At 37.3% G+C, this 25,125-nt stretch overlaps 1 protein-coding gene across 3 annotated transcripts in view; it reads right to left on the reverse strand.

Annotated features, from left to right (window-relative positions):
- Window positions 1-322: 322 nt before the first annotated feature.
- Window positions 323-25,125, reverse strand: part of ppp1r9ala (protein phosphatase 1 regulatory subunit 9A-like A) — a 40,288-nt gene continuing 15,485 nt past the window's right edge. The window contains exons 3-19 of one of the 3 annotated variants that reach the window (XM_053495838.1): window positions 17,808-17,940; window positions 16,629-16,749; window positions 15,490-15,594; window positions 14,881-15,010; window positions 14,069-14,224; window positions 13,821-13,874; window positions 13,319-13,548; window positions 10,529-10,625; window positions 10,336-10,441; window positions 9,562-9,713; window positions 9,119-9,404; window positions 8,894-8,945; window positions 8,738-8,809; window positions 8,022-8,217; window positions 5,878-5,994; window positions 4,953-5,141; window positions 323-1,696 (exon numbers count right to left, since the gene is read on the reverse strand). In XM_053495838.1, coding sequence (XP_053351813.1) covers window positions 1,538-1,696; window positions 4,953-5,141; window positions 5,878-5,994; window positions 8,022-8,217; window positions 8,738-8,809; window positions 8,894-8,945; window positions 9,119-9,404; window positions 9,562-9,713; window positions 10,336-10,441; window positions 10,529-10,625; window positions 13,319-13,548; window positions 13,821-13,874; window positions 14,069-14,224; window positions 14,881-15,010; window positions 15,490-15,594; window positions 16,629-16,749; window positions 17,808-17,940 — 2,355 coding nt within the window. In that variant the 3' untranslated portion in view covers window positions 323-1,537. The other 2 variants (XM_053495840.1, XM_053495841.1) reach the window with 2 other exon arrangements.

Genomic DNA, 25,125 nt, shown 5'->3' on the forward strand with positions numbered 1-25,125 from the left:
TTGAATTTTAGGTTTTCTATTAGCTGTAAACCATAATCATCAAAATGAAAAAAAAAAAAAAAAATAGATATATTAGTCTGTGTGTATTAAATCTGTACAAGTTTCACTTTTTTAATTGAATTACTTAATTTTTTTATTATTATTGTTATGCACCTGTAATTAATAATATTATTCAGGTCACATGGCAGGGGTGTTAATGTTGTGGCTTATCAGTATGAGTAATTGTAGCCTTCACTGTCTGTTGCTGACTGGCATAATATCAGTAGTTAATTCTTGTACAATGTATGGAACTTTACTGACTACTAAAAATAACACGCACACAAACATGTGAAAATAAATTTATTGGTGCAGCTTGTTTAGTCGTACCAGAGAAATCACTGGATATTAGTCTTTCCTCGTGGTCCTTTAAAATGGTGTATTGAAACAATTAAAATCCATTTAAACAGGAACTTTATTGGGGCTTAGCCAATTGTATAACTAATATTTAGTACGCATCATAGCAGGTGGTAAGACAAAATAAAATATTACACAACATCAAAAATCGAAGTCTTTTAACTCAATTCAGTACCCTGCTTTAATCCTAAATCAGCGGTATGCTATATAGGATCTTTGTAGATCGTCATTTAAGATATAAAAAGTATTACCATAAACAGCACAGTTAAACAAACTGCAGCAATACCTTAATAATTTCACGTTTTGCCGTTTATAAATTGCAAAATGGTCTTACACTATGAGCTATTCTACTCAGTAGAAAATGTGTTCAAAAGTTTAATGAATAATGTTTTTTCTTCTGAAGTTAATAAACGTATAAAATATTTCATTTGTACATTTAAAAACCATGTCACTGTTTGCCTCTTAAAAGACAAATATAGTGCTTTCACCTAAGGACTGTACACAGTTCTAGCAAAGAAGGTAACAAAGATGGTTGTACTATAAAAAAAAAAAGAGATAGAAAGATGTAATAAAATCATTACTAATTACAAAATAAGTGGCATTTAAATGTCAACATGTTCTCTCAATTTTTTGTGCATATAAAATACAGTAAAATCTCATGAAGGTAGCAAAGAGAACTCACAATCATCTATTTGGTCCACACTGGCTGTAACACATTCCTGTAAGCAGTGACCACAGCCTTACAATTGGTCTCAGTTGTATCAGTAAGTTAAACTAACATTTTGGCAAAAAAAAAAAAAAAGCACAGAGCCCTTTAGGTTCAAAGAGCCAGGTGAAGAATTTGACAGTGTTGTAATGCTTAAATCTGATATTTTCTGATATGAAACGTACTTGTGCGTTAGGGTCAAGCTACACACAGATCTAATATGTACCTGCTCTGCACATTAGTTCCTATGAACAAACTATGGATTAATTTTACATTGCCTTGTTAACATGTCTAACCTGCAGATAACTGTAAAATTAAACAGCAAATGGACATCAGCTGCCTGCTTGACACACACACACCAGAGTGCGTCAGTGCTTCAAAGAAGTAGAAATAAAAAGGAAAATGGAGCAAGAGACCTATAAAGAGATTAGGGTGCCCTCAACAGATAGAGTCATTGTTGCCTGGAAGTCTTCCACTTCGCCTGGCTTCTTTGTCACGCTTCTCACGCTGTTTTTCCAGTTTCTCCTGGGCTTTTTTCATGTCCTTAAGCTTCTTCTTAATCATGGAACGGTCAGTTTGGCTAAAGACTCCAAGAACCTGAAGCAGAAAGACAGATACTAATTAAAAATAGGACAAAATTTAGGTTTGCATTTTCTTTGTGCTTTCTAAATCATAATATTCAAATGATGGAATTAATAAAAGGGAGATCTGTGGTGAACAGATCAGAAAATGTTTACTATTAATTTATTTTTTAATAATGTTCATAAGTAAACATTTCTTCCGGGATGCAACATAACCTCTTAACAGTATGAGCATGTTATACAGACAGAACAATGACATAAGTATAAAGGATGTATTGGTTTAATACAAATCCAATTATTGTGATGCCATCACAGGTGTTTACACTTATTTAGTTTAATACTTGCACTTCTGAACTGTCGGTCAATATCGGACAAAGCCCCTTATCTTAATGAAATTATCACTGACAATAAGCTGGACATTTTTCTTCTCACTGAAACCTGGCAAGCTCCGGCTGATTTTATTCAGTTAAATCTTCTTGCACCTGATGGATATAAGTATCTCGCCCGACCTCGACTGCATGGCAAAGTGGGCGGTCTTGCTGTCATTTACTGGGACAATCTTCATCTAAAACAACTTGTTTTTCACAATGCGAATTCATTTGAATACATGGTACTAAAAGCTGACTGTCTCACAATTATCTTGCTCTACCAGCCTCCTATAGCCCTGTCCAGCTTTTTCCTGAACTCAGTGAACTGTTAACCGTTGCCTGCTCATTGTTATTTCCTATTCTTCTGCTAGGTGACTTCAATATTCATGTTGATACAGTTTGCTCCAACGCTACCAAATTACTGTCTGTTTTTGAATGTTTTAATTTGACACAGCATTTGACGTGTACGTTCCTACCCATACTCGTTGTCATACCCTTGATCTAATATGTATATCAAGGGGGGATATAACTTCTATTTCTGCTTCTGACACCAGTATTTCTGACCAAATACTTCTCGACTTTAGCCTCAATCTGCCTATGCATTGTAAATGCCTTAAGACTGTTATTTCATACTGTAATTTAAAAGCTATTGATACTGTGTCATATTGTACTTCTATTGTCTCTTCTATATTTCTTCTCCGTCTGTGATACCATCTAATTACCACTCTATAATTTCTGAAATCCTACAGCAGCATGCTCCTATCAAGATCAGAATGTCCCCGCCACTCACTCTTCACCTTGATATACCCCTGAGCTACCGGTAGACGACTTAAACGTCTTGGCTTTTCTTAATCATCTCAAATTTTATAAATCCACTCTTTTCAGCTCGCTCTAACTTTATCTCTGCCACAATTAATAAATCGAGCAACAGGCCAAAAGCATTATTTAATACAATAAATAAACTTACTAACCACCCACCTTAGGATGCTCTAGTATCTAATGAGTTCTGCTGCTCTTTTTTGAATTATTTGCTATTTCCTTACTAATACAGAGCTCAGCCACCCAACAAATCTATCCAGTCAGTCTCTGTCTTGTTTTTCTCTGACGACCCCAGATTCTGTCTCTAAGCTAATCTTGAAATCCAACTCTTCATCCTGTCACCTCGATCCTTCTCCTACTTCTCTCCTGAACCTTTGCCACTCTGCCATTTCTGCACCTATTTCTTATTTTATCAACTCATGTCTTACCTCTGCTTTATTTACACTGCCACTAAAACCTGCTGCAGTTACACCTGTGCTCAAGAAACCCAACCTTGACCCCTCAGTTCTATCTAATAATCGTCCGATTTCTATTTTACCTTTCATATCTAAATTACTGGAAAGTACTGTTGCTGCCCAACTCCATCCAGTCTTTTTTTAGTTGATCATAATCTCTTTGACCCTTTTCAATCTGGTTTTCACCCCTCCATAGTACTGAAACTGCACTTATAAAGGTAGTGAATGATCTACTGCTTTCTGGTGATTCTGACTCCTTGTCTATACTACTGCTACTTGAACTTAGCTCTGCCTTCGATACTGTTTCCTATGATTTACTTATTTCTCATCTCTCTGGTCTGGGTATCTCTGGAACTGCTTTCTCTTGGTTTTCTTCCTATCTCTCCGATAGACAATTCTACTTTTCTGTTAAGGATTTTCGATCGCCCACCGTCCCCCTGAAGCGAGGTGTTCCCCAGGGATCTGTTCTTGGCCCACTATTATTCACAATTTACATAATCCCACTCGGTCTGATCTTTCAACATTATGGTCTTAACTATCACTTTTATGCCGATGACATTCAACTTTATTCTATCTGTAGACCTACTCCATCTGCCCAAATTGACAAAATCTCTGCTTGTGTGAAGGACATTAGAGATTGGCTTAACTTAAATTTTCTGAAACTTAATATGGACAAAACTGAGAATTTTCATTGGAACCCCAGCACTTACCAGCAACATTTCCACCAATTTCACCTGGGAGATTGCTGGCTCTTACATCAAAACTACTTAGGAGTAATCTTCGACTCCACACTCTCCTTTCAGTCTCGCATTAAATCTGTCACTAAATCTGCATTTTTCCATTTACGGCATATTGCCCAACTGCAAACCTTCATCAGTGCCAAAGATGCTGAAACTGTCATCCATGCATTCGTCTTATCACGCATTGATTTCTGTAATGCCCTTTTCATTGGTCTACCTGGCAACTCCATCTCCAGATTACAATATATTTAAAACTCTGTGGCTAGAATACTCACTCATACCAAACGCTCTGCTTATATAACCCCAATCTTGTACGATCTCCATTGGCTCCCAGTTACCTACCTATTAAATTCTAAAATTTTCTCCTTGTTTTTAAATCTTTAAATGGCTTAGCTCCCACTTATCTTTGCAATTTGCTTGTCCCCTATCGACTCACTCACTACGTTCTACCGATTCTGGCTTTTTCGCTGTCCCTCTGTACCGCCTCCCTTCAATGGGGGGCAGATCATTTAGCATTATTGCACCTAAACTTTGGAATTCTCTACCACACTCACTCCGTTCTGTTAATAACATCTTAGTATTAAAGTCTTTACTCAAAACTCACTTGTTCTCTGAATGTTACACCTCTGATTTGATAAACTGACCCCTTTGTTTAATCCACCTGTCCTCTGCATGTTTGTCTCTTAGGTCTTGTTTTGTATTTTTAGTTATATTTGTTTTTTTGTATGTTTGTTGACCTAATGTTTCTCTACTTGAGTACTTCAATGTCTGTTCGTATTATCTCTTTTTGTTACATTCATTGTAATGTGTTCTTGAACTCTGGAAAGGCGCAGTATAAATAATAATAATAATTTTTTATAATAATAATAGAGTTTAAAAATGTCACCCACTTTCAATCTATCACTGTCCAAATTCATCAGCTGCAGTCCATCCACACCCTGCTGAGTGAACTCAGAAGTGTACTGATCCATGTTCATGCCCATCAGCCAATGGCACACCTGCTGAGTTGTCCACTCTGAGACTGGGCGGTTTTGCCACTGGTAGTCCTTCCCCACGGAGCAAGGCTCATTATCTAGAGTCTACAAGGATAAACACGCGTGCCCACACACACAGCAATTAACATAAGTTTGCAATTTCAGCTGCACTTTTAGAAAAGGAGGTTCCATCTAGGTTTCCATTGTAATCCTAGAACCATTGAGCTCCCAATGGAACCACTTTTAACCTAAAAGTGTAATCATCATTCCAGATTTTCTCTAAAACTATTTCAGTAAGAATATTTAAGAAGCATTTTAATTACACATGCAAAAAAATAGATTAAAAAAATAGAGACATTTCCTGATAATCACAAAACAATGCACACTTTTGTTGCAGCTAGAGCGTGAACAGATTCTCTCTACAGATATGTGGCGCAAACATAACTTTTCCAAATGAATCATGCGTACACATTTTAAATATTATAAGCCTCTATGGCATGCAACATTTAGCAACATGGAAACACAAGACTTAAAAACAACATGAATGCCATAAAGTAAATCCATATAAAATGACTATCTTAGGACAATAAGCAATATCAACCAGACAGATTTTCACTGCACATCAGATCACTTAAAATATATAACACAAGCAACATTGATCCAGCCCAACAGTTCACACATGCAGCATTCCACTTCATTCACATGTTTTTAAAGATCCATAAGCAGATGTCATTATGGGAAGCGACTTCCACTCTGAAGATAACTGTTGGCCTGGACAGTAATTTTGTGCGACAGACCTGATACAACAGTGTGCGGGATCACGGCACAGCACGCCACTCACCTCACTGGAAGAGAAGGTTAAAGTGTGAGCTCGGCCTGACAGGTTGGGCTCTGCCACTAGCCCTGCTAACTCTGAACACGGACTGCATGGTTTTGAATCATCTAGCACTGTTATGCTCTGAAATGAGTGGGGAAAACACAAGACAAATATAATGGCTAAGCTAATGATTGAAATGCAAAAATAGCAGATGTTTTTATTCAGTCAGTGTGGAACTGATTTTAACACTGACTCAGCGTGACAGAAGTGAAAGAGCTCAAACTATAAAAACATGCTGGCCCGGCTGATGTACTGCAAAACAGAGCAGACCGAACCTTCAGACTTGTGTCACACATTTAAGTCAAATTTACATTTAACTCATGAAAACAGTAATGGAATATTTTACTCATGAGTTTTCTGTTCAGTAAACTGTCCATAGAGGGCAATGTTCATCAAGACCAACCAGCATGCATAAAGAAATGTACTCCCAGTTCCATCAAGAAATCTACAACTAGTCCAACACTACAACTATCACGCAAACACTAACACATTGCAGCAGACATGTTCTTCAAAGTATAACTATTAAAATAGGCTGAAGCCCACTAAAGCTCAGACATACTGTTAACCAGCTTTTACTGGACATGACCTAAAGGATAGCACAGCCCTAGCTGCATGCATGCACTACTTAGAGCCCAACACAAACTATTTCTGCTATTCTAACTTTATACATACAGTAGAAAACAATAAATCAGCTCATCTACATTGACTACTGTACGAGGTTAGCTTGTAGCTAGAATTAATAAATCTCATCTAGAAGTCAAGGTGAAATATACTGTACCAAATCTAAGGATCGACTGAACAAAGAGGACCAGGAAAGATTTGTCTGTTTGGAAAAAGGGATGTTAGTCAGTGACCACACTGCTACAATCATGGCCAGACAGTTTCTCATGTATTTGTGAAAAGCAAAAAAAAAATGTTCCCAGAGTCAAAGATTTCAGGGACTCGATCTTGGGCACAGAATCTGAGCTGACGGGCTCAACATGGCTGATTGTGTGAGAAAACCGAGCTTCTCTGTCTTTTGCTTTTATTAAACCTCCTATCTTCTGCCAACCGACGTCCTTCTCTTTCAGCCTCCACTTTCTCTTGCCTCTATTATCATCTCTCAGACCCTCTACCCCTTTATCAATCCTTTTCTTCTCACATGTCTCCTCTTTTTCATCTCCTTCGTCATAGTTCCTTCTGGTTAGTAGGGTTTGATGCATGACACATCCTTCATTACTTATCAGCCCCGTTCTCAGCCACACTGTCTCGCTTTTATGCATTTATCTAACCTGACCTTGGCCACATACTGCCAGAAATGTGGAATTACTGTTTCCTATTTTGGCTATGAAGCTAACTGGAGACTGAGGAAGTCAGGGATAAACACAAAGCAACTCATCTTGCATTCCATTATAAATAAGGATTTTTACCCAAATTTAGATGCTAACATAAACTGTAGAAACCTCAGGGGGTGATAATGCAGTGTGACCCAATTCTTCAAGTAGAATTCCATTGTACTATACACACATGTACAGATAATGATGAGGATATTATTAGTGTACGGTGTGGAAGATAATTGCTATAATGTCTGGTTTAGTGTGTATATCTTTGTAATACATAAATATACTTAAAAATATTTACTTTTAACTAATAAATTCCAGTGCCATTCTAGTAGCATTGCAGAGATGTGCAGACTTAAGTGCAAATCCCTTTTCACTTGTACTGTACAGTTCATCGTGTAAAAGTAAACAATATACTAAATACTAGAGCAATAAATGCAGTTCAGGTATGATTCTATAAATATATCCCTATTGATATTGATGGCTTTTACTTTTCTTAATCAAATCAAAGCCAAGCTGTTTCATGCATTCCAAGGAATTGTCATGGGTACCTCACACTGAATCACAGACACCAGTTTTATTATTATTATTATTATTATTATTAAGATGAAGGCAATATAATTGTAATAATTAGTACAAATTCTTAATCAAAATAAGACACTGGGACAACCAACAGCATGTTAGCTTTGGGTGGACAATAAACTACAGTATCAGCATGATGCATTCACATGTGCTAACAAGCTTCCTTTAGTAAAATCAGTGAACGACAGCAGAAGAATTTGCCTGCACCTTGTTTTTGCGATCCTGCTGTTCACTGGATTCTGCTGCTGTTTGCGGGAGACTGCTGGTAGAAGATGAAGGCTCTCTGTCTTTTTCTTTGTCCTTATCACCGAACCAAGAGAAAGGCATGCAAGTCGGGTTGGACGCCAATGACGCTGAGGGTGAAACATTTGGGCCTGACTCTTCCAGCAGCTCTGCTGAACCTCTGGACATGAGCCAAATGAAACAAATTGTGAACAAAAGTGGTAAATATATTACATGAAGGGGAAAAAAGGTATAGATTAAGTATAGATTAATGCATGCATTCTGTTTTTCAATTAAATTTTATTTATACAGCGTTTTTAACAGTGGTCATTGTCCCAAAGTAGCTTTACAGAATCAAACCATTATGAAAATAAGTTTAAAAAGTGTAAGAAAATATCTACTGTATAAATCATAATTTAGCAGGTAGTCCCTGATGAGCCAGACGTGTGCGACGATGCCAAGGGATTGATTTGCTGTCATACTGTTTATTTGTAGGCTTAAAGTACAGTGTAACAGGAAAGGTGTTTAAGTTAACATGAAGTCCAGAGACTCTTGAAAACTTGCTGTATAGCATTGTGAAATTACTGTTGGCGTTTTGAGTTATTTGCATTTGCCCATATGTTCAGCAGCATAAAAATAAAAAATCGATGAAATCATTTTAAAAAGTCATCTGATATGATAGAGATATGTCTGGGGTCTACCTGCTGTCCAACGATGCTCTCATTGAGTCTTTGTCATGTTTCTTTCCTTTCCCACCCGACTTCCTGAGACCACTGGAGAAGAATAGAGTACAGATTCACAGGAAACCCATTATTCACTGCTGATTACACTAGAGACTTTCTCAGAAAGTTTCTTACCCAAAATCAGGGAATCGCCTTTTAGATTTTCCTGCTCCATCACTGGGGTCTTCTAAAATAAAAAAGTATAAATAATAAAGATGTGATTAATGGTGCATGCGAGAATTAGATTACAAAAAGTCATAAATTTAATATACTAGACAGTATTCCAAAGTGTGGTTCAATATAGTGCATCAATTCACACATGTTGAAAATCATTGTGTATGCATCCTTGCATCGTGTTACCTTTGACCTCTTTGCCTTTTCCTTTGGACTCTCGCTTCTTGACATTTCGAAGAAAGCCAGTGGGGGAAGAAGTTGATGGGAAAATGGAGGAACACTCTGTACTGGTTCCTGGGGAAGACAGAGGGGCGGAGAGCTCTGTGGTGCTCCTAGAGGTGCCCAAAAGAGGTGCATGGCCAGGTTCCTCCGTCTGGCCTTTAGCTGATGAAGAGATGGACACTGGCAGGGACAGACTATCCTGTAGTGACCTCCTACGATGTGGACGACCCTGAGACTCTTCCTCGTCATCCTAGAGAAAGGGAGGACACAGCCTCTGTCAAAACACACTGTTAAATAACATGCTCTGTATTGTAAAATAAAAAAAGCATTATTTAATATTTTGCCATGTATGCATGGGATTGCATTATAGCATTTGATTCATAATTATTAGTTTATATGTTGCAGACCTGAGAAAGGCATGCAGGAGAGTTGATAGTGTCTCTGATTTTAATGCGAGATGGTGGCTGCCGTCTGGACTTTTGTGCTAGAAGGCCTTTGGCCCGATGGGCACTCGAGTCCAAAAGCTTAGTCTCCGGCACAACATCACTCCAGTCAGTATCTGAAAAGTGCATTGTAAAATATGAACTGCACAGTTACCTACAGCATACCCTAGCATTACACAGATATGGTTAGTCTGTGGGACAGAAAATCTGCTTCGAATGAATTATAAGCTTCTTTAAGCATGATAACTGCCTCCGCTGGTACTGTACTTCAAAGGTTTTTTTTTTTTGTGTAATGCAACTTGACTTATTACTACACATTTTCTGTGGCAGCAAAATAACTAGTTTAACAAATGTATGTGGTGTTTTTTTAAATAGAAAATTACATTACAAATTCCTCCCATTTCTGCTGAGTGACTATTGTTTATAATGGAACCATATAACCATAAAAAGTAATTTATGCATCAAGTACCAAGCCACATTTTTATATGGGAATAGGTTCTGCTGCTCAGCAGTAAAAACATTCTTTTAAACCTTTTAATTGCAAATCCATTACAAAAAAATCCATCCAATTATAGAACGCACACAAGCATTTATCATCTCATTTTTGTAATCAACATATAAAAAGAAATAATGCTCTGAATTATTTTGTTTTGATGTGTTACATGCTGATTAACAACTAATGCAGTACAAATGGCAAATACTGATCCCTACTGCAAAACTTAGTAAATTCGTATTTACCTTGTAAAAGAGCGTCTTCTAGTTTGTCGTTTAAATCCAAAGACTCTTCCGTGCAGTTTTCTACTGTATTGTCTTGAGGCTTGGCACCGGATTCCAAATCCTCAACCTATGTTAATATTTAGAGAGAAAACATGGTTGAGAGAAGAGGTGGGAGGAATACTTTAGTGCCTGAATAGACCTCATCTATACTTACTTTCTTCTGTAAGCCTTCTATCTGGGCTTTGTAACAGCTTTCCTTTTCCTCCATAATCTTCTTCAGTTCCTCTTCCCTAATCACAAAGTCCAGTTCTCTGCAGGATAGAATAATTAAAATATTAGAGTAATTCCATCTCAAATCAACCAATGAAAGAGAAATTTTCCACCATCACTTCTCAGAATTTGCTGATTTTTTCACCAATTGTTGGTATTGCCATGAAAATAAAACCCCCCAATTTTTTTGTCCCAACTCCCACTCGTTAAAAAATGGCAGCCATCTTAATTTTTGGCCTCAAAGTGCTTCAAGACATTCCACGCCCCTTTTTGAAATCCTCTTTTCCTTGATAACTCACTTGCTATGTGTCATATGGAGATAAAACTGGATATATTCATGTAATTTTTTATGTAGATTCAGATTCTGCAATCAGAATTTGGCTATGTGGTTATGGAGATATTTCTGAAAAAACATTTTTTGGGGGTACCCCTTTTCTACCCCCCCAGAACCCAAGGTCTGCATGTATATATGTTACTCAAAAAAATAGGGGTTACTTCACATCACCTTATCTTGAAAATGAATAAAAACCAGGGGTGTGTTATGCCCTGTTTTATAGAAATCATCAAAAATGAATTGTCCAGGTTTTGCAAATGTTTTACGATTTGATACACATTTTATATACAGAGACTGTACATGGATGTACACAATAGGCCTTATCTACCAGTAAATGTGTCATTTTATGGTGGTACATGTAAGATACATGTATCACTGTCAAACAGTATCCTGTAACTGAACCATTCAGGTTCATACTGATCAGAAAGTTGAATTATCTCCAACCAACTCCATGAGTGACCTCGCACTCAAGGAACTTGGTGATTGCTTCATTTTTTTCTTGGTGCTAATTAAGTGCAGAAAAACAAAAGCAGGTGAGTGTGTTTCATTTATGTTAATTTATTAACTGAAACTTTCCAGTGTAGTTTGTTATCTTAATCACAATCTGATTACAAAGACTTGATGGCAAAGCTTGTCTGTTCTTTGGATTCTCGTGACTATATGTTGCACAGGTGTGAGCAGTGCCCCCCTAAATCAAAACTATCTGATTATCTTGATTAGGGCAGGGCAATATGGCCAAAAATATTTATCACGATATATATTTGAAAATTAGCGATAATGATATAACTGACGATATGATTGACACGAGACAAAGCAGCTGTTTGTATGTGCATTAAAGCTATATACAACTTTAACAGTGCAAATGCAAATTCCACACCACTGAAGTTGCACCATTTTTACAAACCAATTCTGGTTCATCTGTTTCATTCAACGATCCGCTTTCGCCTTTCTTATTCTCCGCCGCCGCCATGCTTTTTCCGCCATAAGCGTTTAAAAACAAAGGCACTGCACATGCGTGTTTTACCCATATTCTATCGCAATATTTCAGTTTCTTATCCTTGCCTAACATTGTACCGGTATTACCGTGAAGGGTATAATATGGCCCAGCCCTAATCTTGATGGTATATTTGAAAATGCTGATTTGGACCCAGATGACACTGTTCAGTTCAAGCAGTGGATTTCATTATAAGACTTTGTGAAAAATGTGACTCCAACACAGCTCATCACTATACAGCCAAGGCCCAAGCTGCTTATTTGAAAGAACTGAAAGAGAAACTTCCCATTGGAAAGGAGGCTGTTATCCTCATGGATTTTGCCGAATGCTATTTTTCATTTGTCAGGATGCTGTTCAAGGTTTTTATTGGGATACATCCCAGAAGATTCTGCATCCTTTCGTGGTTTACTATAGGTATGGTAGTGAAAACGATGGTTCACTAAGTTGCAAAAGTTTTATGTTGTCAGTAATGAAAAGGAACACAATGCTATTGTTGTTCACAAGTTTATTAAGGTTCTCATGAATCCACTGAAAGTTAAATCATGTGCATTACTTCTCAGATGGTGCAGCCAGCCAGTACAAGAACTATACATTTTTTTTTAGGTAGCTGCAAAGTGCATGCCTTTCCTAGTTGATATTATTTGTGTCACTGCAACTTCAGGTCTCGTACATGTACATGTACCCTTTTTGTCTCATTCCATGAACTCATTTTTGTGGGCTTTGTTCTTTCAGAATCAGATACCCAGGGTGATAAAAAAAAAAAACTGTGATTAGTCCTTTCAGTGTAGAGTCTTTGACTAGATATGCATTACAGAAGAATTTGAGGTAACTTTTACTTTGAAAGGAGCAGATTTTATGAGTATGCATTAAGTATTCTACAGATATTGCAGTACATTTCTGTGTTTCAAATCATAAAATGTTGCAAAACCTGGACAATAAATTTTTGATGATTTCTATAAAACAGGGCATAACACCCCTGGTTTTTATTTATTTTTAAGATAAGGTGATGTGAAGTAACCCCTATTTTTTTGAGTAACATATATACATGCAGACCTTGGGTTCTGGGGGGTCGAAAAGGGGTACCCCCAAAAAATGTTTTTTCAGAAATATCTCCATAACTCCAAGCAAGTGAGTTATCAAGAAAAAGAGGATTTCAAAAAGGGGCGTAGCACGTCACGAAGCACATCGAGGCCAAAAATCAAGATGGCTGCCATTTTTTAACAAGTGGGAGTTTGGAAAAAAAAATTGGGGGGTTTTATTTTCATGGCAATACCAACAATTGGTGAAAAAAATCAGCAAAATCTGTGATCATGTGGTGGAACCCTCTGGTTGATTTGAGATGGAATCACCCATCACAAAAAATCTGAACGTGTTCTTTACATTTGTCTCTGGTCAACCCTACTTACTTTTGCTGGTACTCCTTGAGCTGCTTCCTGGATTTACTGTATTTCTTGTCCAAAGCTTCAAGCTGATTCTGAGATTCTGTGAGTTGCTCATTAAGAGCTTTGCAGAGAGCCTGAGCATCCAGCCAGTTTTTCTCCATGTAGTTGATTCTTTCGGAGTTCTCCACAATACATTTCTCCAGCTGCTCTTGACGTTGCTCCCATGCGTTTCTTTCCTTCTCAGACTCCTTCAACTAAACAGAAAAATTGCATTTATTTTTACAAAGTATAAAATGCCGTTATATCTATGTTTCCATTACATGTTTCATGTCCAGTTTGTAAAAGATTCACTACCATGTATGTGCATAATTGTATTGTCTGGAATGCAAATCATGTGTCTAAATTCCAGCTTAGCAACTAAATGCCAAACTAAACTTGTGAGATCCCATGGATGATGTACTCTACAAAAATGTGGATTTTTAAAATAAAAACAGAAGTAACTGATAGTAAGAATTTCATACTGTACTTTTTCTTTAAGTTGATTGACTTCGGCCTCTGCTATGCTGTGCTTTATCTGGAGCTGCATGATAGAATATGAAAATCTTACATTTCAAAATAGTTCAATGTGCACTTATTTTAAATACGCAGACAAGCTAAACAAAAAAAACATAATATAAACAATATCATAGTGTGACCATAACATTGTAAATTATTTCCTAAATGGTACATGTATTGGATCTGGATTTTTAAATAGCTGGATAAGTCCTTTATTACCTCCTTAAATTTGAAGCTAAGCTGAGCAGCATCCATATTTGATGGCAAGAACATCCTTTCATTCTCGGGTAAATCATACAGCTCTACGGACCTCCTCCCGAAACTTGAGCTTACAATCCCATCTTCCTCTCCTTCATCCTCCTCGTAGTGTTCATCCTAAAACAAGCGCACAGCGGCGTCACAGACTGACTTACTCTCCAAAGCAATGACTAGTAAACAGTAACATACCGGGAAACCAGAATTCCCAGTGATCAACAATGAATATAAGAGCTGACACTTGTAGGACAGATAACTTCCTTTCCTTGTCACTGCATGTACGTTTTGTTTTACTGTTTTTTAAGTTATCTGGAACAGTGAGTTTAAGTGTAAACTCAAGGAAAGATAACAACATACATTTCCTGCCCTTGTGCTTTGCATGTTTCAAATGATTACAGTGCACACAGCCATCACTGTACAAACATATTCACACAACAGAAACCAACTTCACCTCCACCAGTCACTCCCCATTCAAATACACAGTATGCAAAAGTCTTGCTTCCCCACTACTGAATGAGAACTGAATACTGATGCAGCAACCACATCCACCCTAAACAAGGACTTTTAGAAATAATTTTAAAACGTATAAAGCCAATAGCAACAGTAACCTTACTAACACCAATCATTAAGAAAAAAAACTTACTACTTTTAGCAGGAGGAAGAACAGATGTTACATTTTTGAGTCCGATTTGCCTGTATGACTCAAAGTTTGGTGAAACAATGAACCTAAACTCGATCTGTTAATTCTAAACTTCAAGCCTATTTAATTAGCACACCTCCTCTGTGGACTGTTCATATGGATCCTCCAGTCTCTGCTGCTGCTGGTGTCTCTCCTGCTCCAGCGTCTCACTGATCAGCCGCGCCACTTCGCTCTGGGTCCCTGGTTTCTCTCGACCTATCAGGAAGCTGCACATGGCATGACTGATAAGTTAGCAGAAAGGAAGTAGGTAGGTGTAACCTACTCATCACTATAAGGTGTATAGTGACCCCCCATGTAACGTCACATGTCTCTGCATAAGGTTGTGGGTCTATAATGCTGGATAGTGAGTACAGATTAGCATGTTGTAATGGTGTAAACAAAGCTGCCTTGTTCATTATAGATGGCTAGACTGTATGTGCGCGCATCCTTCATTTGCCTGTGGTCAACCATTATCATACCAAGCTCAGCTCAACGGATTACTGAGGCAGTGCGGGGGTGACTGAACAGCCCAGCAATTCCATTAAGGTAAACTATAATTATATAAGGTAATCAGTATGTAAAGCGTCTCTGCTAGCCCCACCTGTCTGCCTCCGAGGCAGCTACTGTGTTACACGTCATTTTCCCTGCATGTGTGGGTCAAGCTCACACTTGTACAAGTCGCACAGAGGGTGAGGTTAGTACTCACCGAACTGTTCCCTTTGTGTTCTTGAGGACTGTAGCAGCAAAAAGTTGTGTCACTCCCACCAGACTGATGCTGTCGACTTCTACGATCTGATCGTTCACCTGGATCCTGAATAAAAACCACCATTACTAAACATATCCATTGTACAACATGGATAAAATGTACACCAATGCAGAGTGCAATGTTTGTGTAAGAATTCATACACAAGCTTCCAACACTAAAAATCAGATGGTAAATGTCTTCCTGAATGGCCATTTCTAATTACACAAGTTGGTGCTTGGATGATTTGTTAAGCTTTAAAGCTTAGACCTCATGTAGTTTTAAAGGGTAATTATCTGCTATGTTTAAACAACTAAATATTTGGATTTAAAATATAATTTTGTAAAAACAAAGGGATGCAGTAATTCAGATTTAACCAGTCATAACCAAAATAAATAATATAACAAAATAAATCCCTCTAAGGTGGTACAAAATGCTTTTGCTTGATGTCAGTCACTCTGTCAGGGTAAAAATAAAACTAAATGTCTCATCAATTTATTTATTTATTTTTTGACTGAAAAATTATAGGAGATTTCTAGAAACAAACATATTCCCTAACATAAAATTTATGACAATTTTTTTATAAATGGATTAAAGAAAATTTAAGAAAATACTACCTACTGTAGTATAAGAGAGAAAATTTTTTTTGAGGCATGCTGTTGTAGGAAAATAGTTTTGGGTGATAATTGATTACTTTTCAAAAACAAGATGCACAACAAAATCTACAATTAATATCGCTCTCGTTTTGCCTGATTATATTGCATAATTGTACACAGTAATTGTGCTCTTTTTCCTCTAGAAACCTACACCATCAATCGATGACAAATCAGGTTCCTCACACTTCTCTTTTGAACCCTGACACTGACTCAGACACCTGTGTTATTATCCACTACAACCTGAAATAAAAACAGCACAAGTTCAATCTGAATCTGTTTAAGCTCAAAAAGAATAATAAAAAAAAAGTTAAAAATCAAATCTTTGATCCACATATGTAAAATGTGTTATGTTAACAACTGATGACAGGATTACCTTCATCGCATTAAGATATAAAAGGTCAAATAAAGCAACCCTAATCCTCCCACATTCCATTACACTTGTCTTACCTTCCATCTCTCTCAGCCGCTCCTCCTTCTGTGATGGTCTTCACAAAGATGCCAAGTTTTTCCAGCCCCTGATCAGCTCCCACCCCCATTCCTATGATGCTGATACCTAGCCCATTATCACCTGCAACAAAGAGAGGGGAGAAATATATCAGTTTTTTTTCCTTAACTAAAATACCGAAGAGCATTTATATCATTCAATAGGTCGAGCTGTATTATACTTTGATTCCCTTCTTATTTAATTGTTTGTCTGTTTGTTTGTTTTTTCGCTTTTTTTTTTGCATGCAGAACCAAAAAACTTCCAGCTCCTTTTTTTTCACGTTTTTCTCCTTTTTTTTTTTTTTTTTAAATGCCTGGCGTCTAGCCTTTCTTATGTATGTAAAGTAGTTTCTTATGTATGCAACGAAATTAAATTCTTGGCCCAAGCCAAATAATAATGAAATGCTTGACCGAAGACCGAACGCAGTGTTTCGCATTTTTTTTCCATTTATATTAATTATTTATTAAATAGTAAAATTTAAATTTGCTTTTTACTATTTTGTGTTGCTTTTCAGAGAAATAAATCAATTAACAAAAATACAATTTAAAAATATTTATTTTACACTGAACATTTTTTTTAACATTCCAGCAGATATTATACAAACAAAGCACAATATAACTTAACATAAATAAATTTCTCCTATAAATAAACGTGTCTTTCTCATACTCTGCATGATGTTCGGGGTGTCTTGATTTTAAGTGATAAATTAAACTTGAAGTGCTGTACGTTTTTGCAGATGCACCCCCTCTGGACAATTCAGCAGCACAGTGTCTGCAAACGGCCATTTTTGCCTCTTTCTCTGACACTTTAAAGTGCTTCCACACTGCTGACATGTTTGCTGCATAAAGCGCGCGCCTCTCACTCTACGCGGGTTACTATTTAATTGCGTCATTAAAAACGTCATTGTTCGGCAAAATGTATTCAGCCTTTTTACTTATTCGGTTGCCGAACATTTGGTGCATCCCTACTGTAAAGCTGACTTGGAGTCAGGTAGGGGTGGGGTGGGTGCTATAGGGTTTATAAGGGGGTTATAAAATTTACAGTATATTGAAGCATTTTATGTTTACCCTGTTATATCCCTGTTTAAAATCAATAAAAATATTGCTGAAAGAAAAATAGGTCAAGCTGTGGAAGTAAACTACCTTTCTCCATCTCCACTGGAAATACATCCATCTTCTCCACACGCTTCTCCAGTTCATACTCAGCAGAGGCTGCCACGGGATCCACCTCATCGTTGCGTCGGTCATAATCTTCATTTGAGTACGTGGTAAAGACCTATATCAGACACACAGTAACATGAGGATCCATTTACAGAATACTGACCCGTCACAAAAACAATTCTCTCTGTTATCTTAGGAGTAAAAACACATTGACTCACTTTTAATATCATAAGCACTCATTAAAGTTTACCTTATAAACATGAACTTAGGTGACCTTTTAATATTAACAATGATTGCCACATAATGTGTGTAAAAAAAAAAAAAGCCCCCAAAAACTTAAAGCTAAAACTGTAATCATTAAACTAAAGACTTTCAATTCAACTCAATTTCACTTAATTAAATAATCACTTGTCTTCTATAGTTATCCACATCACGTCGAGGCAAAAGTCTTATATCACTTATCTCCTATAAGTTAGTTACTGAAGCATGGACATAGTAAAAGCTGATCTGTGCTACTGAGTAAAGGTGTAAACATGGGAGATCTGCTCTCTCTCCATCATTAAATATTTTTCTAATTCCGTCACTGCCAAAAACAATTTAGATGGTTTATGTACAATCAGGTCAATAAATCTTGGAACAGAACTAGGGAGTTTTTTTTTTTTTTTTGCATTTGGCCTGTTTATATCATTGAATTTGAAACACTGATGCACTGAAAGATGTGGCTAAAGTCAGATTTTCAGCTTTAATTGAAGTGGTTTTAGAAAAGTGTGGCAATCCCCCCATTGTGGTGGCTCATAAATAATGGAAAAATCAAGGCTGACAACCAGGTGCATGGCTGGATGTGGTCCGTTCCCTTATTACTCTATACCTAATCAAGCAGATAAACGTCCTGAAAGTGGTTGAGTGTTACATTGGCATTTGGTAGCTGTTTAATCAAACTTTCAACATGAAGTGGCTATGTAAATAAAAGGGAGCCCATGATATAAATCCATCTGAGAGAGAGAGAGCAAAATAAGTGGGAATAACCAATATTACAATTTAGAACATTCTTAAAAGGAAGTAATTAACTGGCAATCTTGGGAACAGCAAAAAGACAGGAAAATCACAAAAGAGAACTAACAGCAGAAATCTGTTCGTGGTAGAAAAACCCTGTTACCTCATCATAAAGTCAGTTACACTCCCGAGGAGGTAGAATTGTCTAAGTCAAAAAACAAAAGAGGCTTTATACAGCCGCAAAACACTAGTACAAGAAGTAAAAGGCCAGATTAGACTTTGCCAGAAAACTTAATCAGATTCTTTGAACTGATGAAATTAAGTTCTTACACACAAGCACGCGTACACACATGCACGCACACTTTAAAAATATATATATATTCCTCCCCCAATGTCTACTAAACATGCTTCTAGGTCTACTTTATGTCATTTCACTTTAACACAATATCTGACTGGACGTAATGGAATACAATCACACAGCAGTGAGTTCTGCCCACTGGTCTTATAGATCAAACAGTGCATCAAGTGTGCTTATATGCAAAATCAAATCCAATGCCAGAGTCAGAGTGAGGGAGCATGCAGCTTAAGAAGCTACATTAGTTTACTCAAAGTGACTCAAAGTACAGCATTATTAAAATTCTGGCAGGTACTGTATATTGGGAAAATATTTCAGAGCATGGACTTAATGATGTCTGGGCTACCATCTGCTAGCAAGCACGCACTTTCCACTACTGTATGGTAAGTATTAGTAGCTAATGTAAGGTACTAACTGAGAAATCCTGCTAAACAGGGAGTCAATATTCACAATTCAACCGTTTTTTTTTAAAAGTGATGGTGTCAGTGCAGTTTGTTTATAAAGCAGCAGCTAGCTACTGATCTTAGCTACCAATACTAATATTCTAAAGTTTAAAATGTTCTTACAGGAAACTGTAGATTAATATTACATTCATCTAGTGTTAGCTGTCTGAGTTTATGCCATCACTTCGTTCACTCACGTGTCAATCATCTCACTTACTGTGCCCTTACAGTAATTATCAAACAACCCCTATAAAATGTCTTTATAATAAGGAAAAATACTAAGGTAGACAGCAAGGTTTTGTAAGTGGGACAGACCAGCATTTAAATGAAATACACCTGACATTCACTAAAGTGAGAAATGGGAAGGTTGGACATTTGAACTTCAGCCAGCCACTAGAGGGCCACAGGAACGGTTTGGATTCACTTTTAAATCTCTATTATGGCTGCTTTAGATTTGACCCATATATCATTAAACCACAAATGACAGTCATGCCACAACAAATTTGCTTAATCTCTACCTAAAGAGAGTGCTGCAGCAGCACTTTAGTCTTTTAGTAATGCTCTCCTATTCTCTAATCTATATACTGTACTTTGCTCAAATAGACAAAAAAAGAAGCATGTATTCGTGACATACCGTATATATTTATGAAAAAAAAAAAAAAAAAAGAATGTCTGGTCTGACCCTACAACTTCCTGCCCAGGGTATTAGCTATTGAGCCACCACTGCCGTAGATTAAGCCACAAAGCTTAAACTTTTATGCTACTATACCATCATCTTGCTGGTCATCGCCGACTAGTGGACCGTCTTGTCTTAAATTGGGCACAAATAACTGCTTTGCATTCAAACCAGTAGTGTCCCCTTGTGAGGCCAGAAAAGCACACAACCACTATCCTGTCCAAACAATACAAGTCCATCAGAATCACTAAAAACATCGGAAAAATACTTTAATAAAAAACTATAAACTGATATAAGCCACAATGTATTCTGTTCAAAGGTGGAGGTTTCCTTTAAACTTTATGAAGGCATTATGAACCAAGGTCTATAAACCAAACCAAAGCCCAGAACCCTACCGCTCATTTACACACAGTCTCTCCAAAAAGATTTTCAAGTTGTAAGATAATCTCTGCTTAGGAAAATAAAACCATCTAGGAATGGTTTTATTTATAGGAATAGGAAAATAAAAGCAACGATGCATTTCAAAGAATACAAGGGCAAGAAAAAGTGCGTATGAGTGTACAGTGTGTGTGCGAAAGAGAAAGAAAGAGAATGAAATTCAAATACTAAAGATATTGAATTAGGAGCACTTGTGGCATTTGGAACGTTTCTCAGGAATGATGTAATGCCGTAAAAATTTTCATTCTGAGTCTGAGGGAGAGTGCCTGGGGCATGTCGAGGCTTGAACAACCCTCCTCATACACACCCTTTATTTTTCAGAGCTTACCTGCTGATCTGACGCCCATCTACCCATGTGGTTTTTATGCTCGCAATGACTTAAGCATTTAGAGAATCTGACTCTAGACCAGTCTGCAAGAGCACCCTTCACCTGCCTACTAATCCTCCCATAGTGTACAATCAAAGCCCACACTGACAAAGGCAGCCATGTTTAAGAAAGAAAGCAGCTCACACACTGCTCTGTCTTTGTCCAACCCACTTGGCTGCTGATCCAAGAGCATTTTTGTCCAAAACCAGGCCATGCTGAATAATTTGCTTGTTAAAGATGAGGCCTAACATCGTTCCACTAAACTGAAAGCTATGATTTGAGTGGTGGAACTGGTCCTAGATCAGCTGGCATCTACAATACTAAACGTTGAACCATGTAAAAGGAAGAATGATGCACTGGTTCAGAACGAGAAAGAAGGAGAGAGACCAGGAACAGCAAGAGGAAAGCAGTTGGGTTTAAGGCTTTTAATACTGGTTTACTCAGTCTGGCTCCAGCCTCAAACTAGAAAAGTTCGGGGGGAAAAAGGGTAATGGGAAATGTCTTTAAGACAACCAGAAATCAAAAAACTATTTTTTCTTTAAATAAAAAAAAAAAAAATTACCCAAGCAAAAAAAAAAGGGTAAAATTCCTTCTTTTAAAATGCTCCTATGAGCATAAATGGCTCCTAACTTGGCATTTTACACATCATTCAGTGCAAATTTTTTTTTCTTTTGAGGTTTTACAGTAAAATAGAGAATAAAAATGTGCCAAGGTTTCTGATTCAATTTCCCATTATATACCACGGCTTAAGTAAGATGCACCAATAACCCCACTGTAATCCTTGGCTTATCTCTCAAATCAACCTTGCCATTCACACAAAAGTCGACAGACAGAGAGGTCATCAGCTGTTTTGAGAGGTTTTGCGATTGGTTGGTTTTTTACCTAATGAAAACAGAGCCTGGTACAGTTATAGCAGCCTAAACTGTAGAACGTATAAAGAGCTGTGAATGAGCGCCTGATGATTCCCAGGCCTTGGCTGAACTCTCAGTAGCATAGTGGTTAGGCTTGGACTCACTCTTTCCCTCTACACTTACGCTTTCTTTCATTTCTTTTTTTTTCTTCCTCTTCTCTGACTTTCCTGTTGCCATTGAATACTTCAGTAAATTGGAACAATGTCCTTTTCTTTTTGGTAACCTAATCGCTAAGACTGTGTGTTCACAGAAAGAAATGCATCCCTTTATACAAGACTGAGTGCGTGAAAGAAAAATCAGAGAGAGAGAGAGAGAGAGAGAGGCAGGTTATCTCTAGTTACCTTTGAGGGAAAAAACTCCTTTGATTCTGCACATCCCTAGACCCTGGCTTCCTTCTTTCCCTGTGTGTGAGTGAGTGAGGATGTTGCACACCTTTGCACTGTGCGTGTTTTATGTGCAATGATAAGCTGAAGTGCCTGACCATTTCGGAAAATTAAAAGAAATACAGTGAAACCTTGGATTGCGAGTAACTGGGTTTGTAAGTGTTCCGCAAGACGAGCAAAGATTTTTAATAAATTGTCTTCAAAAACCAGCAAGTCTTGGTTTACAAGTACCGAGTATCATGTATCACGCATGCGTTTCTTGCTTTGATGCGTGATGACAACTGAGCCAACAGTTTTTCTCTCATTGTGCTGCGGAATTGTGAGTAATCGTCTCCCCTGCTGGGTCTTAATGCTAGTCTCTTACTGTTATAATCAACATACGTACACGCATGTACTGTTTACTATAACACTGTAACCAGGTGTGTGTGTATAACATCTTATATTTTGTGTTTGTAAGCACGCGTGTACAGCACACGTGTACTGTTTCTTATAACACACGTGTGTGCAAGCGTGCAAAGCAAAAGAAAGTCTCATTAGAGGTTAAAAATCCATTTTCTTCCTGTGTGTGTGTGTAAGAATTACCCCCTCTTTGTTTCACACACACAAACACACACACTCTGCTCTTCACAGAAACACTGCTCTGTCGCGATTCTTTTCAAAGGTAAAATGCAGGTTCATTTGTTTTGTTTGTTTTACTTCACAGCTGTGATTCCATTAGTATGCGCTCACACAAATGTCATAAGTGATGTTCCTTGCTAATTTTTTGGACAAAACAGTTTTTCCGTTAATGTCTGTGTATGTGTGAAGTTTACTGTGTAAGATGGGAAGCGGGAGACGTGAAGGGCTGAAAGTATGATTTTCCTCTTTAGCTTCACACACACACACAGCCTGCGCGAATAAGCAAACACTTATATGTCGGGATTTATTTTTTTCCTTTTTTTAAAGGTATAGTGCAGGTTTATTTGTTTTATTTTTACTTTATATTTTGTAATTAATTATTTTTATGTATTTATTTTTTGGGACTGTGGAATGAATAATTTAATTTTCCATTATTTCTTATGGAAAAAAAATTTGGTTTACGAGTGTTTTGGAATACAAGCCCGCTTCCTGAATTAATTATGCGCGTAATCCAAGGTTCCACTGTAATAAAAATCTCAACTTGCTACTATTCATTTTGCCTATCAAGAATAAATTATGCATTATGCATAGCGTATCATTACATAACAGCAATGCAATGATCCAGAGGATTCCACATGCTCTGGAATGTTCACAAGATACCTCCTTCCCGATTGGTAGCTGATTGTCTATCGATTTATTAGTAATCTTAAATTATATAGAGCATAAAAGTCCCTGTACATGAGCTGTTACTATAGAAACAATAACATATTAGAATGAGTGCATCATTCATGTAACAGCCAGTCATATTTATAAGTATTAAATTATCCTGTGGTAAGAAAATTAATTAGATTTTAGGATTATTATTAGAGAATATTAGATTTTTAAAATATTAGCACCTCTTTATAGCTTCATCAAGTAAGTATTAAGGATTTAATATAAAATTTGTACTACATCATCTATTCATAATTTGATAAGATAAATGCGTTAAAGAACTTTTCTAGATTTGGCAATTTACCCATGCATTCTCTGAGCAAGTCTTAATAGACTTTTCGGATTCTACACTTCTGTAAAAACTGCTTGCATAACATGTGCGCTTTGTGCACAGAAGCACTGGAACAAGGTTTGGTGTCCACTAAGGGAAACTGAAATGCTACTGACAAAGAAATTCTACATAGCCGTGCACTTCAATCTTTGTAGCAACAACCACAGGTGGGTGGTCAGGTGTCTACATAATTTTGGCCCATAGCATGATTTAATAACATGGAGAGGTAATTAGCTAGTGAGGAGCATTAAAAGGGACTAAGGAAAACAACTAAGTAAATTCTAGGAAGAGGACATCACTGACAGAATAAGATGATAAGCACAACGTAGATACAAAGTCAGCAAGTCATTGTGCAGAGTTTCAGGTATGAGATGTAAAGTTATCTCAGTCTTTGCATCTAAAATAAATGAGTTCGACTTATCATGTGTTACTGCAAGGTGAATCCATTTAACAGCAGCTTCATGCTACACTTGCACAGAGCATATTTCTAATTCTAAAAACATCATCATGCAAGTAAATAAAAAAAAAAAAAACATACCAGTAAGATCCGCATTGTGCCTGGGCTCTGTGTGTGTGTGTGTGTGTGTGTGTGTGTGTATTGCAGCATGCAGCGGGATTCTGGAACCCCAGAGTGGGATTAATCATACGACCCAAATAAAACTGGTTATACCTACTTGCCCCCCAGGCAACCTCTAACAAAAAAAGGCAAACAAACTAACAGCCTAGACACAAAATCTGCCTGTCCTGGGGACCCAGACTTGTGATTTCTTCATCTCTTGACCCTTAAAAATGCTCTCTGATTTGCTTGGACCATATGGCCTGGACAGATAGGAATGTACAGTACTACTAGACATTGGGAAGAACCAGTACACTTTAGTACAAGTACGCAAAATGTGCAGTATACGTGGCTTAAAGTTTAGCACGGTCAACTTGCAAAACTCTACGATTGGGGGATTTTATCTCATCTCCGCAACCTGCGCATGAGGTTTTGCATGTACTTGGTGGCTTTCCTCTGATTTCCTTCCACAGTCTAAATATTTTCAGACCAAGATTCAATCATTTGTTACATATACC

The sequence above is a fragment of the Clarias gariepinus genome, chromosome 5 (genome assembly GCF_024256425.1).
Source record: "Clarias gariepinus isolate MV-2021 ecotype Netherlands chromosome 5, CGAR_prim_01v2, whole genome shotgun sequence".
In the NCBI taxonomy this organism is placed as follows: Eukaryota; Metazoa; Chordata; class Actinopteri; order Siluriformes; family Clariidae; genus Clarias; species Clarias gariepinus.